Source organism: Haliaeetus leucocephalus, unplaced genomic scaffold, assembly GCF_000737465.1.
Source record: "Haliaeetus leucocephalus isolate CR32 unplaced genomic scaffold, Haliaeetus_leucocephalus-4.0 Scaffold984, whole genome shotgun sequence".
In the NCBI taxonomy this organism is placed as follows: Eukaryota; Metazoa; Chordata; class Aves; order Accipitriformes; family Accipitridae; genus Haliaeetus; species Haliaeetus leucocephalus.
This window is the reverse complement of record NW_010973420.1, coordinates 48,690-65,584: the sequence shown is the minus strand read 5'-3', so window position 1 is coordinate 65,584 and position 16,895 is coordinate 48,690. Positions and strand designations below refer to the sequence as shown.

The 16,895-nt window shown below is 43.5% G+C and overlaps 1 protein-coding gene across 3 annotated transcripts in view; it reads right to left on the bottom strand.

The window, feature by feature from the left end:
* Nucleotides 1–16,729, bottom strand: part of BICD2 (bicaudal D homolog 2 (Drosophila)) — a 98,535-nt gene extending 81,806 nt beyond the window's left edge. For all 3 annotated transcript variants that reach the window (XM_010584380.1, XM_010584381.1, XM_010584379.1), the window contains exon 1: nucleotides 16,489–16,729. In XM_010584380.1, the coding sequence (XP_010582682.1) occupies nucleotides 16,489–16,728 (240 nt within the window). In that variant the 5' untranslated portion in view covers nucleotide 16,729. The remainder of the gene's footprint in view (nucleotides 1–16,488) is intronic.
* Between the last annotated feature and the right edge of the window lie 166 nt (nucleotides 16,730–16,895).

Sequence of the window (16,895 nt, the reverse complement as noted above, 5' to 3'; positions counted from 1 at the left end):
TACGACTAAAGATTACAGCTACATTCTTCATACAAAGCCTAATATTATGTGCAGTAAGACAAAGCTAACACATGACTAACACAGCATGGTACTAGGCAGAAAATAGAGGAGCCCAGGGCAAGAGAAATACTTTCATCAAATTAATCACTTTCTATGGCGATGACCTTGCCACAGAGAACAATGATAATAAGATCAGAAAATACATTCCTTGTGAAGCACACATAGAAATACAGTGTCAACCTTAATGCTATTTCAGGCCTATTGTAAGTAAGTACAGGACAGGCCTGTTGTGAAAATAAGGGCATACACAACCACGCTGATCAAGAGGAGGCATGGTAGACCACGGGGTCGATAAATGCTCTGTGAGGCCAGTTCTCACAATTCCCAGAGCCAAGAACCTTAAAAGTGAACAGATGCCTTGCAGGGGATTCACCAGCCCCAAAAGCCTCCCGGATGAGCCAAATTCCAAGAGACGTTCCCCAGCTGCAGTCCCACACGCTGAGGAGCATGAAAGGAATGAATGCCTTACTATGCTCCCTGCAAACCCTAACAATGGGGAGGTCAGACGGAACATCAGACCAATTTTGATGTTAACAGGCTTTGTGTCACGTTAAAAGGGTCCATTTGCTTCAGTCCCAATAACTCATTTATATTTTCAGGCACTAGGCCACACAGGCTAGATTAGAACAACCAGCTACAAACCAGTATAGTAGCCAATGTAAATCCACACAACTTTCATTCTATGCAGATGTACCTGCAGATATTAGCAGCTGTCACCGCATTTCTTACTGTACTCCTGTCGTTTGGTTTCTATCTGCTTCCCAAGTCAAACAAATAGGCAACAAGGAATCTTCAGAGACATTTCTCTTCCTTGCCTCCTGCCACAGAGAGAGTAAGATCAAGCTGATTTATTAGTAAGTCCTTGGGTGGGCAGTGTCTCAAACCTGAAACTGCTGGGAAAGCTATGCTCTCCCTACCCTAGCATGTATCCATGAGAGACTGAAATACAGAACATTTTGATGGGAAAGTTTTCCTCCAAACTTCCAGGCCAGCTGATGTTCAAGTCCATTGTACCAGCAGCCCTGATACAAAGCCTACATCCCAGCCCTCAGAGGCTCTCTCTTCTTCCTAAAAACCTCCCAAAATTCAGAAAGGAGTCACAAGCTAAGATACATAGTTCAAGCCTGATTCTACTAGCCATGGGCAGTCCTAGGTACAGCCTCCCTCCAGTTCACCACTGTGTTTACCTCCACTGGGGACCCAGGAGGACAATAAAGTATAATCAACCATGGCTCACTTGAGTGAAAATGAATCCTGGAATACAGGATTTTTCCCACCCCAGAACCCCACAGAAGCTAAAGGTGACCATAATTCATGCACACCATTTTCAGAGTTAAATAGCAGTTTGCAAGGATAGAGGGTAGAATGATGCAGAATACATGCAGGAGTGAGAGGACTTTAAAACTCCTGAACAGAAGAGTGATTAGTATGATCACTGCAAAAACCTAAATGTGGGAATAAAACTATAAAGCCTGTGAAAGCCTGACACTGACAGAAGATGACCCATCTCTGCATTCCTTTCCTAAGAGGTAATGCTGCAAGTGTCACAGCAGTCAGCATTCCTTCAGCCCTTCCGAAATCCTGTCGAACAACTAACATATCTCACATGCTCCACTTGCTAAAATCTAGATTCAGCTAATCAATCCTTCAGCAAGTATTTACTGCCTAAATATAGCTGGAGGAGGGGAATCAAAGATGAGTTCAAACTTTAGAACTGTATCCCAAACTATGGGGCATATTATAAAGCACAGTATGTAGAAAAAATACATAAGCAGCAGGATAATAGAATCGCAGAATAGTTGAGACTGGAAGGGACCTCTAGAGATCACCTAGTCCAACTTCCTTGCTTAAAGCAGGGCCACCTACAGCAGGTTGCTCAGGACATTATCCAGTTGGGTTTGAATGCCTCCAAAGATGGAGGCATCATAACCTATGGGCAAAGAATAGAAAATAAGTTAAACATGGCACATTGTGTTTGTGGTTACTTATGTATGTTCATAGTTTTTATTAACTGTTCTGTAGGAACAGAAATAAACTAGAGGCTGGAGCTAAACAACTCCATAGCTAGATTAGTTCCAAGTGACTCAAACATGCTTTTAAAATATTTCTAAGATTACTGAAGGATCGTGGAGAACAAGACTTTGCTGTAGCCAGTGGTGGTGGGGAGGAACTGTTTTAAAACACCCCTACTCCTCAAACACTGCTCTAATTTAGCCAGTTAAGTGCAAGCAGTCTCATTTCCCAGGGATTAGTTTGGATATTTTGGCTTCAGCCCACTGTTAAATAGCTTCCTGAATTGGACTCACAGTAGAGAACATCGGCGGCACTCATGCAAAAAAACCCTACTAATTACCCTTGAAAGAAGAAACATAGATAAATAGCTGCCTTATATTTTGCCTATTGTGTCTGAGTCAAATGTGGCTGAAATGAAGCCACTGACAAAGCTGCAGATGGGAGCTAGCAGATGCTACATTCAAACGCTCAAATTGCACCTGAGAGCCAAAAGAGTGGTGCACACATCCATGTTCCTACCCGTGGATGGTCCTAATCAGCATGTCCTGAGCCCTTTCCATCCATCCCAGCCTGAAACCATTGCAAGGCGAATCTCACTCTCACACAGAAAGTACAGTCTTTCACTGCAGTTTATAAGTCAGCTAGCTACCTGCTGTAGTGTGGCAGCTTCCCAGTGGAATATCCCCTCTTGAACTGCTCACCATCATAGCACCCAGCATGCTCACCCCAGATAAACCACCACTCAATCAAGAAAAGACACACTAGCACCAAGCTATTAACATGCAAAACTGCTGTAAGATCACCATCAGCTCTCCACCACTGACAAACTTACCTGTCTTGCAAAGATAAACTTTCATTTGAAGTTGACGGGTATTTAGAGATAGACACAAGAGAGCGAGACAGCTCTACGGTCTGGACATTACTTGTCCCAGGGAAGAACAACATTCCTCGCTGCTAACTGTGCTTTAGGCAAAGTAGCCTAGGCAAAGGCTTATCATTTCCTTTTTAAGCCAGTTGTGTATATACTTATACACCTGGCATTGCTATATTAATATAGTGAATACAGGAATTACCATGTAAGTTTTATTATCTAAATAAATCCATGCAAGACAAAACGTGGAAGACATGCACAACTGAAAACAACAGTTACACCTGGTAATTGCTAACATTTTAAGAAAAATATGACAGGATTGTAACAGATTAGTAATGTTAAATTTCAAATAAAACTCCTAATATTTTTTATTTTACTCTAAGTCTTCACTTTTCACCACCTTTTGGTAAAAATCCTTTATGAACAGAAAAGGAGGAATTTTATAGAAGTTACATAAAGTACTCTGCTCTCCAACTGTAGCGATTTCACAGTCAGCAATAATAACAAAACCAAAGCCCCGTGGGTTTACAGAGGAACATCCGACAAAAGACAGGAAGGAGGTTGGAGTTGGCTGATGCCTGTCGAATAAAGCAACTGTGGTTTCTCCTTGCTCCTGTGGGGAGTGGGGAGGTCAGACGGACCTACCTGCCACCCACCCAGTTGTCCAGCCTGTCTGGTTTAGATTACCCCCAGCCTCAGAGATTCCCTTTCAAGTCCCTTTCAAGGCTCTTGAGTGCACAGTACTTATAAAGGACAAGCATGAGGGCAACAGGAACACCCTCTGAGGGAAAAAAAACTACAAAAAAAGATTTGTTGTCTTTTCCATGTATTCCCTTTTATCTTTTGAACACAAAGAAATTTTAAGACCAAACTGAATTACCAATAAGATGCATGTTACATTAGGACATTGAATTCAGCAACTGTAATCAGAAGGGATCTGAACAAAAGGGCCAAACCTTCATGCAATGGAAAGCATGGAATGACTAGGAGCCAGAAAATGAGAGAGGCAGCTCTACAACTACCCAACTCACTTTTGGGAAAGATGCCTTCAAAAATCCTTTCACAGATCCAATGAAACTCTCCGGGAAAGTTTATTTGGAAAGCAGACACAACACTCTTTCCAAAACTTCAGAAAAGCAAGTGGGGGAAAAAAAGAAAAAAGAAAAGAAAAAAAAAAGAAAAAATAGAGAAAAAGTGAAAGGTATCAGACAAGGCTGCAACATCTGCCACCACCACAGCTCCAGGAAGGAGGTTTCTGTTGAACACAGTGCTTGGGCAGTCATGGGGGATGTTTTGATAATGCTTAGCATAAAAAAGGATTTAAAGTTACAAGCTCAGTCTCTAGCTCATATCTCATTTTTGCTCTCCTTACCCCTTCCCCCCACTCAAGTGACAGCTGCCAACAGCTACATAAGAGAATGATTTACACATCCTTTCATTAGATATATTAAAGTGAATGATCATAAACATATTTCAAAATACATTCTTAAAAGGAGCAGCAGATTGAAGGTCATCTTGTGTTTAGCTATTGTATGCAAAAATGAAAGACTCGAGCTTTTTCAGTCGTAATGCTAAAATTTGCCAGACATGCATATGTACACACAAAGTAAGGAATAAAAATACAAGTAGCTGCCTCCTGTTGCAAGATATTCAATACACATCTATGCTTTATTAACATCCAATTTAATACAGAAATCTACACTGTGTTAGATGTGTGCCATGGGGAAATTTGTGTTTACAGTTAGGGTTGATGTGTTCAAAGAGATTTCTCAATGCAGTTCACCAAGGTCACATTAAATTAGCCAAGTCCATCCATTCGGTATTTAATTGCCTGTACTGTAGGGCCAATGGGAGAGAAAGCACTAATCTCATGGACTGTATTTAAGAGAGTTTTATCAAGAATTGCTTAAGTACATTAAGTTTCACTTGAAAACAGGTTTTTGGAATTTCAGGATGTATTTCCTTTCTCAATGAGGGTAATGAATTAGAAATTCAAACCCTAACAGAATTAAAGAAGGAATGAATGTTAATTTAAGATTAAGCTCCAGTAGTAGAGCATAAAATCCCTTTCTTTCAATTTACTTTCTGACAAATTTAATGAGGGAAACATCCTTAATAGCCCCACTGACACAGTATGAAAACTTGCATCCTTAGTTTACAGCATCACAAGAGGACAGTTTAAAAAACTAAGTTTGCTCTTTCAAAAAGCAAATGAGCTATTCCAATTCCATGAGGTTTTTGGCCATTTCCGAAAGGAGAGAGAGTTCAACACCCTTCCACTGGTTTAAGTTTATTTAAAACAGCTGTGCTCACAAAACAGCCATTCCCATTTCCTGCCCATAAAACATTCCCAACCCATTTAAAATAAAGGAGGGAGAAAAACAAGACAAAAATCTGGTGCTGCAACTGCAGAACCAAATCCAAGTATTTATGAGGGAACTTCCATGCTGCAGCACGCCTGCTCTCCCACCAAACACTGAGGCACAGCTCCAAGGAAATGCTAGCACATAATTTTCCTGTTGTCAGGGGAGAAAGGTCATTGCAGTCCTGGTCATTAGGTTTCAGGGTCCATCTGCATTCCCATTAAATCTCCCGTTTTGTAAGTAATTAGAGCACAACACAGACTACACTCTTCTGCTGTTTTTAGAAAAGTTGCAACAAAGGCTCTTTGAACACACAAGCCTTAACACACATTGAACTCAAAGCAGCTACAGAGTTAAGGACATGATTTTGTGCATGCATTTGTTTATATTAGGGGCTTAGGAATACAAACATCTGTACAAGGTTAGATGCCCAGTTAACACTTCAGACATGCAAATACAAAACCATCTCATGAGTATAAGAGGTCTTAAATTATTTGGCATTTAAAACGCAACTACTGGAGTCATGGAATTCGTCCTCTTCGGGAGAGGAAGAGGGGAAAACACAGGGGCAGTTCAGGTACTTTCTAGCTTCTTGTGGGTGCAAAAAAGAAAGAAGTCAACCTAGCTCTCAATTCCTCCTTCCTCGATCCTCACTTTAAAAAAAAAAAAATCACGCCTGCAGTTTTTTGAAGGCACACTTCCTGATATCTTGGCATGCAAGACTGGCAACACTATGTTGTTAAATACGCAGTGTGCAAAGCCAAGATTTTGTCTATGAAAAACTGTATTTGAGGCTAGAGGGGCAGCCTTCTCACGTTTGTCTCCCCTGAACAGGTTTGCTGCACAAGTAAGGGCACATTATCACGGCACGTCCCATGCAAGCTCAGCACATGGCAGAAAAGAGGCCTTAATATTCTTGAAGTCCCTCTCACTTCAACTGTTTTTTCTGGCAAGACTGTCATAACTCACCTATGAAACAAAGTCATATTGGACTCATCTCTGTTCCCACTGAAGTCCCAGAGGATCTCATCACAACTGATTATTCAGATGTTAGAGGGATCTTACTAATTGGGAAAAGTAAATAACAATTCTGCCCTCGTCAGCTCTATGTAACCTTTACAGTTGACATGAGGGGACAGATAAGTGCCTTCCCGCCCACCTGAAATGGTTTTGATCACATAAAATGTCAGGAGGAAAAGACCTTTATATCCTAACACAAGCAGACTGAAAAAAATCAGAAATGTTTGCCAAAACCAACGACACAGAAATCAGAGAAGTTTGGATTTAAAGTAAAATTCTTATTGAAGATACAAAATGAAAGAAATTGCAAGGCAAGACTAAAAATAAGCCCAGTGTAATACTTGAAATTGTAATCTACTGTACTTCTCCTTCGCATCAGGAAAGAAAGGCCTCCACAAACACACAAGCAATGCCTAATAAACCTAACATAGCAAGGGGATTTTCCAACTTAACAAAATGTTCTGGTTTTCATGCACTTGAAGTTAACTTATTTACACTATTTAAATGCAGATTTCATGTAGCTATACAGTATGCTAAAGATCCAACTTTCATATTAGGCTTACTTGTTATGTACACATAAGACAGATTTTTACATGACAGGATCTCATTCATCTTGAAAGCCAACCAGCCATTCAAATTTAAAAACAACCATCCATATTGTTATGAAAGACCAGAAAGCTGGCTGACAAAAGCTAGAGCAGTCGGATTTATTTAAGATCACAAAGCTTATCAGTCCATTATATTTGGGAGAAAAGAAAATCAGCGTATTTTTCTAGAGGACAAGGCCAGGACAAAGCCTTCTTAAGGGTACCAACGCTTCAGAGGGTGCACAAAGGTTTGCATTTTCTTATACGTTTCGTCATGCTAAATATGTTGCTGTATTTGAAACGCAAATTTGTCTTTAAAACCCTCTGCCTACCACCGCAGCTGTAAGATGTGGGAGAATATCCCTGTGCTTCTGAGTGACAGAATGGAAACCATTACCAAATGTGTAAAACGGACTTTTGCAATGAGAAATGTCAGAGATTGAAGACAAAAAAGTTTGAGGACAAAAAGAACCACATGGAAGAATAGGTATTTGATGAAGGGAAGAAATGACACCTCTGTTATAGGTCAAGCCTCACTGTTACTGACATTACAGCTGTTAAATTATGTACATTTATATAAAATTTGAAGGGGACAGAAGAAAATTTGAGCTGGAAATGAATAGATCAATCCCAGTTCCTGACTTCAAGAGGAATTATTTATGTGAAAAATGATTACCTGATTTTAACAGCCGAGAATATTTGATTTTAAACACTTATTGGTTAAAAACAAACACTTAATGAAAGCACCACCAAAAGAGAGCCAAGTGGAATTGCTTGCACAGCTGCTGAACACACTGAACTAAGATACGAGTCAGCCTGAAGCCTTTATTCACATAGATACAAGTCTCAGAAAGCTGCTGGGTTAAACTGTGCCACAGAGAAATTTAAAACAGGACCACTGCTGAATGATTTCAGCTAAATAAGAGACCAGAATTTATTTAGGGAAGTAGGTTTTGGCAAAATAATCTTTCTTCTTTTGATAATATGTTCCAAAGTTGAGGGCACATGCTACATGACACTGCTTTTTTGTGCTGATTACATCTTGGGGACAGTCACATTCATCCTACAATAGCTGATTCCCATTTCAAAGGCCAAATGCCCCCCCCCAATGACATCAGAGAAACCCACAAAATAATTATATACTGACTGCTTGAAAATGCATTCTCTCCGTTTCCTTCCTAACATCGTACTGTCGAAAAGTTTCATTCACAGCTGCTGGCAGGGCAGCCACTGGTGAGCTCTAGCAAGAGCTAGAGGGCTGGGCTGCGCTACAGACATGTCATGATATTCAGCCACACTGGGCATCGCAACCAACTCTCTCCCTCAAAACACACACAGCCTTGCGTGCAGGAAGTGCAAGAAAATGCCTTCTACTTCAGACTAATCCGTTCATGCAACAGAACAAGCTCCAAACAAACATCATTGGTTGTTCATTTGAAAACAAAAAGGATCCTGACCTTTGAATGAGACTAAAATTGGATGTAACAAACCCTGTGCATAGGAAGCAATGAAACTTGTTTGGTTTTGGCAGATTAGATGCCAGTTCAAACGTCTTTTTAGTTTGTAGCAATACTGAAGAAATAAGCTTATTCATCCATTAGGTCAATACACTTCTCTGCCTTGGAGCTAGAGCTAAACTACAGGACCAGTTCTGTTCAGGACTGACAGACAGGACACGTGGAGAGACTCCTAATGAATTTACCATAATACTGCCTCGTTGCCTACAGCACAGCACGCTCAGCACCGCTCCAGTTAGCTTGCTAAGATCCAGACTGCATGTTGACAGCAATTAAGGGGTGAAAACAAAAGATTTAAGGAGACAAAGGACTGTGGCATAGCACAGAGGCCAGGCCATACAGCACAAGCGCAGCACACCACCAGATATGCCATTCGTTTCAGCGAGAGCTGTATAGGTCCTAATATGGCACAGCCGCTCCCCAGCATGGCCACAGGACTGCAGAGAAACCATATCCATTCCCACACCGTGCTTCAACTATGTTTGGGCCAAACATTCCCAATTAGACCCACGTCCAGGCACACGGACCCCAGAGCCAAGCAGTTTTCTGCGTAAAGGACCCTCTAGACACTATGTGGGTCTCTGCTTCCCCAGAGCCCCAGTGGCAAACCCATATGTTTTATGGGCAAGATGGACCACAACTTTTAGCAGACTCTTCAGGTAGGTCCCATCTACCCACTCCAAAGTGATGCTTGTCTGCAGGGCAAGCCTGACACGTGTTGGGACGTGGAGGCAGACGCCACTGCCTGGTGTGCATTTTAGCCAAAGTAGGGAAAACAGCTGGGGAGAGAGGAGGGGAAGGAAGGCAGGAGGTGGAAAGGAAGACAAGAGCTGGAGGAAGGGGAAAATAAGAAAAAAGTCACAGCTCTGCAGCTATTAACTTAAAACTTCAGCTGTTCTCCAAAATGGAGGCTCCTGCATTCGTCTGGATGGCAACATTTATTTATGTCACTTCCCTCTGCTAAGGTTTTGTAGATCATATTTCAAACCCACATTATATTCCTCTGTTGCTGGGTTACCAGATCTGAACAAACAATTCTCCACAGTGTGCCAAAAGCAGAGAAAGAAAGCAAATGAATGCCTGGAGGATGCATCACCCTCTGGAAGTCATCTCATGGCCCCACGCTGCTACAGATTAGTCACAACCTCACATACAGTAGAGTGAAAGAGGAAATGGTGAATCCATTAACTCCAGGGCAGTGCACAGACCTGAGAACTACTATTCCAGCCCACTCACCCCCCTCCTAGGGAAACCAGGCAATGTTCCAAATCATTAGAATTTTCTTTCAGATTAGAAGAAAAATGGTCCTAAATTCAAAGGGATAAATTGGGTATTAACACCCCTGAAACTAGCGAGTTTGTTCCAGCAGATGTTGAAATGGCAAGCAAGAATTGTGATTTGAAATGAGTAAACCGCAGGTATCACCATAGCAGAGCTGCACGAACCCCCCCCCGTGACAAAACATTGATGACTGTAGGTTTGAGGCTTTCAGTTTCCAGGCAGGATGACTGCCACGTCAGGGGCTGCACAAACTTACGCTTCAGGGATGTAGGTACACAGAGCCTTCACCCACATAGCAGCGCCCACCAGGTTCACTCAAGCCCTCAGCAATATCGCTTTGAAGAAATCTTCCCCTGCAGCACCTGCGGGGAGAGGCTGCCAGTGTGCAGTAGCTGAACCGGTGTTTGTCCTGCCAAGACTGTCTGTCCCCTGTTGCTGACCCCGTCGCCGTGCTCTCTGAACACCCAGGCAGCCCTCCATCCCACATGCAGAGCCTCAGCTCTCAAGTGCCCTCATCCGGGACTGCGCACTGGAGGATGCCAAATGTGAGCCTCTAATAGGAAGGGTTTATTTGGGTAAAGACAAAAAGCATTGCAAGAGAGACTAGATCTCAGTACAGATCCCCACCACAACCGCCAGCCTGACAATAATGCTGTTGCCACTGCAGCATCCCCAAGACTGCTAATTCCCAGCAGTCAGACAAGAGGGACCCACACACGCTGCGCAGGCTACAGTTTGCGCTGTTCGGGCAACAGTTTCACCATCAAGCTCAGCAGCAAGACTAGCTTAAGATAGTCCTCTTGTCACCTATTTGCTGCTGCTGTAACGTGCTCTCAGTGAAGTGGTACTGGCACAACCACGTGCCGTGCACCTGCACCCAAATCAGGGAACTGACCTAATTCAAAAACAAAAAGAAATTTGCTAACAAAAAAAAAGAAAAAGAATAAAGAAGAAAATTCGGCTCAGTTCCACAGTGCAGTTCACTGTATCCCCTCCACCAGGACAGCAAACACCCAGCGCTGCCACACTTCCAGGGGAAAAAATATGTAGTAAATGGCACTACTGCTGCCAAACTTTTGTTCCATGAAACCTTGGGTTTAATCTAATGTAGAAAATTGGAAACAAATTATATAATGTTTGCTGGAGGGTCAGGAACAGCCCTCATTCTGGGCCAAGGCACAGACAGGCATCACAAAACAAAAATAAAACATCATGTTTCACCAAGATGCAGCTCTCAGCTGAGACTACAGAAGCTTAAGGAAAACCACTGTTCTGGAAACACGGGCGGTTTTTAATAATTTAGTTCTACCTGAAGGTCCTTACTATTCACCCAAATATTTATGGATGTTCTATTACATAAGGTATAGCGAATTTTATCAGAAAAAGCCCAAGAAGAAAATTTGGCAATTTCACAAGAAAATAATCTGAAATTATAATTTAAGAATATTATTATTTCTGATTTTTAAGAAAGGCAGTTCAAGCAACACTGGCAAAGAAAATGAAGTTAGCAACATGAAGCCTTACAGGTTACTATTTCTAGTATAGCAGGAAAAACTGGAATGTTTAACTTTTCAGGCTTTGTTTTTTTCCTAAATAAGGATATGTAAGAAAAGTATCTTTTCCAAAACACAGTACTGAGTGTCTATACCACTGCAGACATCAGATTAAAATTACAGGTGGCTCTATTCTTAACGTAAACAAACTATGATTTATCAAAATATAAGAAGCTTAGTTTACATGGGAATATTTTGCTTACCCCAACCACAGATTTCAGTCTGATTTTACACTAGAGACAGCAATTCTGTTCTCTTCTTACATTTCAAGCGTGGCAGGTGTTGGAGTCCAAGTGACAATCACCATTAAATCCACAAGACAGGTTCACAGACATATAACTATTTTCCATTAGTATGTGCAAAACTGGTATCAGTTTCCCAACAACAATTTGTAGTCGTACTTTCCTTATTCTAGATTTACACATGTATAACCAGAATTAAATTTTGCCTAAGCTAGTCTATTTAAAAAAAAAACATTTCCTTTATTTTATGCACTAAACCCTTTGCTTTTTACCTCTAACCTTCCAGTGCTGTTTTCTCAAATGTCATTAAGGTCCTTCCCTTTCAGCAGGAATCAATATTACACCCGCGTATTTGTTAGGAGGAGGCTGCAGAGGTGTACCTGAGGCCTTAGAGGTATTACTACTGAACATCATTATTTACCATGATTAAATGGAAAGACCAGGTCAATCCAGCACTGTACTATGAGCACAGAGGATTTAATCCCAGTCTGCCACTGGCTTGTTAGGTGACTTTAGCCCAGCCATTTCTTCCCTCTTTGCCCTTATGTTCCTACACATAAAATAAGCGCAGCAGTACAGCAGCACAATTGGTAAAATGCTTTGAAAGTAGGTAAATCCAGTGAGGAAAATCACTGCTTCTTCAGTAACCAGCTTATATGTCTGTCTATAAGGTACACAGCATTATATAAGGTATACAGGAAAGGGAACGATTTCTCCTTCACTTTTGAAGGTGCACAGTTAAAACATTAATCCAGTCTGGATGATGTATCACGTATCCAATTAACTGTTACATAGGTAAGTGAATTAAGAAAAGCAAAACTTCTGTCAGTGATCACAGATACTGTACACTCCACCTGAGCAGTACATTCAAATAAACAGCACAAATATTACAGCCCAGGACGTATCACCTCAGTTGCATAGTACACCCCACTTTAGCTTAACGGGAGCTGAAGCAGCAAGGTGTTATTTGCATGTTTCTTTCAAAGACAGCTTCCAAGACCACCTAGTAAACCTCTACAGAGAATTCATGTCATGGCATAAAGTCAATACGCGATCCTTAAAGGCAAAAACCAGAAACAAGAGCCACTGGCACCCTACAAAAATGAAGAGTTATGTACAGATCCTTGCCACTCTTCCTTGTATGCCCCCCCCCCTTCAAAAACCATATACAAACCATATAATATACATCACATTAGCCGTGATGTACTGACATATGCTTTTAGACTTCAAGGACAGCCACAGTCTACTTGCATACTTTTACACTATTACAGAAATAAATAATTCATAATATAACACCCATGTTTTCTGAGGGATTTAAACTCAAGTCTACCACCACCAATACAACATAACCCCCTAATCAGAAAGGAGTTTTGGACAGCAGCCAGTTTCATAACTGAGGTAATAGTTAGTTATAAATCTGACATCTCAAAAGCAACTCGAAAGTACCAAGTGAAGCAGATAACCCCTTTTCCAAGCTAACCTTCCACGCCACATTTCCCTATAAATCCTCAGGAATGCCAATAACTGAATCCCCAGACAATCACTTTTGTGAGCTGGAGCGCACAAAAAGCTGATCCTACGTATCTTCCCCGTAAGTGCGGAAATCCCGGCTCAGGCAGGTAGACAGCCCTATAATTTATACAATTAGCACCACTGCAGACAAAGGCTCGCAGGATGACTTACTAGTTGAACACAGCCTACAGAAACAACTCTTTATTACTTCATCTCCTAGAGGGGAAAGAACAGCAAAAAAAAAAAAATATGTATAGAACGTGATGTAGTATTTCACTACAAGAAAGCTAGTATCTTATTTCTCTGAACTAGAGAAAATTTATTTATCTATAATGTTTAATAAAAGTTTGAAATCAATTCCATTTCACAAAAGCAAAGGTGGGACTCAAGATAACCAGTAAGTTTACCTGGGGAGACAGTTTGTATTTAAGTTCGGTTCTCTCAAATGAAAGCGATAGAAGAAATGCAGCGCAAATGATCATAAAAGATACAAGATTAAGTCAGCATGCAAGCAGGTAAAAGGACAAACCCAGGGAAGAGTCAACAATTTATCAAGGACCCTGACTAAGGAGAGGTCGGTGTGGAGCCTCAGTGCAAGGACAGGACAGCTCCCCAGCTTCACCAGGAGGACTTGAATTGCAAACACTGTGTGTACACAGACATCTTTACAAAATGGGGTACAGCTCTGAGGATACCATCTGCACTTGCCAAAGGGGTAAAACTGTGGAGGTTAAGGCTACGAAATTCTGCCACAATCGGGGATGGGGAGCAGGTAGGAGAACCTGGCCAGAAAGCTATGGAAGATCTGATGACTGTAGCAGAAAAGCCTGTACTTCCAACAAACTATATTACAAAGTTCCCATGCTCAGAGCCCATTTCCCTATGGCATGAACAGGGCCACGATACGGGGTGCTTCATAACATTAAACAAATTAAAGCATATCCAAATCTACAACACCCAGCAGGACAGGAAACTTTGCTGTGTGCCTGCACAGCACTCAGCATAACATGGCCTTGTGCTTACTGAGGTCTCTGGATGTAGAGAGAACAAAACAGGATCTATAGAGACTAGAATGGCTGTATTTTAAAAGGCTGCATGAAGCCACAGTTAAGAAGCAAGAGATGGAAAGCACTCTTGTTCCAGTCAGACATGCCACCATCAATCCCTTGCCTTCCCCAAGAACAACCTCAGGTAACCCAAGGTGGAGTCCCTTTAGGTTAGAGCTTGACATGTGGCAACTCTTGTATGCAACGCTCCTCTAGCTGTGCCTGGGAAAAGCAAGAAGTTGCATTAACAGCAAAGAAGATAAACTTGTCCTCTGAGAGCATGCTTCATGCATCTGCTAAAGGTTTACCAGATCTAATGCAGACCAGATTCCTCCACAGCATCACAAGCAAGCTAGAGGAGCAATGCTTTTTCCCTGTGTAGGCTAACAGTCCTCAAGCTGTTCCCAGAATTGTTTGCCTCCCAGGTTTTGACTTAATTACAACGGGACATGCACACACAAAACAAATCCTTCAGAATGTTAAAAGCAAAAAGGAGTGAATCATTGCTGATCCTGCCATTTTAATTTTTTTTTAAATCTTCTACAAGCTTCTGAAGTGTTGCAGCCCTAAAAGAATGGAAATAAGTTGACTTCAAGCCTTTTTCCACCTGAAAACTAAAGCGTGTAATGCCCAAGTGTACACAGCACAGCGAATAAAGCACTACTTGTGACTGACTTCAACCTGGCTTCCATTTGTGGGTCAGGCACTGGCTTGCTGAATGAGGTTGGGCCAGTCCCTTCACCTCTCGATGCCATGTTTTCCATCCCACCTACCAAACGGGTTTACTGACTTTTCTTCCCTTTAGCACAACTCTATCATTCTCACCTTCTTTTCAAGACTGCCTCTACCCTTGACTTTCACGTAGCATCTCTGCAACTGTATGCTGCTGTAACCTTGTTGGTCTCAAGTGTCTTTAGTTATAGCGGTACATCAGTTCAGCTTGCATATTTAGTTAACAAGTTTATAGCCATATAATTCAAACTAATTAACCTCTTTTGCTTATGCTTGTTTAACATAAAAGCAGAATAAAGCTTTATTTACAAGACCAAAAGACACACAGGATGCAGGAAGTGAGGGCGTTCACAGATTCAGCTGAATTTGTACCAGCCCATTTACATGTATTTACTTTCCCTTTGAAATAGCATATTTTGATGTTACTTCAAATCCATTTCCAACTGAATGAGCTAAACCAAAGACCCATCTGGTACAGTTTGCACTGGTCAAATAAATGCATATATATTCACCTCTTAGGCTGTACCAGATCTTTTGCAATCAAGGCAAGGCCTAAATCAGTGGAAAAGCAGCCCAGGGTTTGCCTGCATGGAAACAGCCACCAAAATAACCAAGGGTACAGGCAAACAAGCTCCCATGGGACATACTATGTAGTAGACTGGCAGGGAATCAGCTATGCTGTCATAAGGAGAGCTAACCGTGTGTCTACATATTCTGGCAAGTCAGTGCCACTCTGTGCACGGCCTCTTCCTGAGGCAGTGCTTTGCCCGCGTTCTAGACCTGGAGAAGATCATGCACAAGAAAAACTTGCACGCCAGTTGACCTAAGAAAACAGCATTTCTTCTGACAAACCTTACTCCACTGTTCAGATTAAATCTGAAGTTGCCTTAAAAAAAAAAAAAAAAGCCAACAACAGGGAACCACCAAAACAAAGCTGCGTGAGCTAAAGCCCAGTGCGTTATTTTCACGGTGGTCCGCATTAAGGAAGTCATTAACACCAACGCAAGGTTCCTCCCTCCACACAAAAGCTGGCATGTGACGGCCGCCCAAGGCGCATCCCGGCCCTCACCAAAAGCCGGGTTCCCCAGCCTCTGCCCCTGCCGTGCAGCGCCTGCTCGGTCCGGTCTCCGAGGAGGAGGGAGGTGACAGCAGCGAGCAGCCCCGGCCCCGGGAGGCAGCGCAGCGCGGCTTCACTGGGGGCAGCCGAGAGGCTCCTCTCCTTGCTGCTGCCCGGAGGCCGACCGCTACCAGAGCCTGAGGCAAGACGGGACGGGAAGAGAAAGACAAGCACTTACCCGCCTCCCTCCCACACGCCCTGGCACGGGAGAGGGGTTAGGGGCAGAAAAACTGGTGGGTTTTTCTTCCCCTGTCCTGGTCTGAAAGGCAACCGCCTCTGAGAGCTGTCATTTTGGGGAAGGAAGGGCTTAACCGCGCGCAGCCTGGAGGAAGACTGAGGCCTGGTCGCCCTCCTCCAAATTCCGCCGGGGGGGGGCTGACGCTCCGACCGCCCCACAGCAGCCCCAAGGCCCCTCAGCCCACCACCCCCGGCCTTCGAAGACAGCCATTGTCCCGCTCCCACCTCCCCCAAAGCGCCTTCGCCCCCCTCACCCGCAGCGGGCGGGCTCGGGCTCGGGCCCAGGCCGCTCCGCAGGGCGGGCACCTGCCGCCGGGCCCCCCCGCCGCCGCCTCACCTCCTTCAGCTGCTCCATCTCGGTGCGGATGGTCTCGTACTCCAGCTCCAGCTCCTCGTACTGCTGCTTCAGCTGCTGCTTCTCCTCCAGCACGGCCAGCCCGTACTCCGCCGCCTGGATCTTCTCCCGGGTGGTCTCGCCCAGCTCCTGGAAGAGCCGCTTGATCTCGCTCCGCAGCCACTCGGGCTCCGACTCCATCACCAGCCTGGCGTACTCCTCCTCCTCCATGGCCAGCGACATGTCGGCGGCGGCCGCCGGCTCCCAGCGGGCGAGGCAGGCGGGCGGGCCAAAGGGGCGAACGCGCAGCCCGTCTGCCGCTCCTAACAGCGCCGCGGCCCGCGGACGGCCATGGCAGAGCCCGCTCGGGCTGCCATCAACGGGCGAGGCGCCCGCTGCGCTGCGCTGCA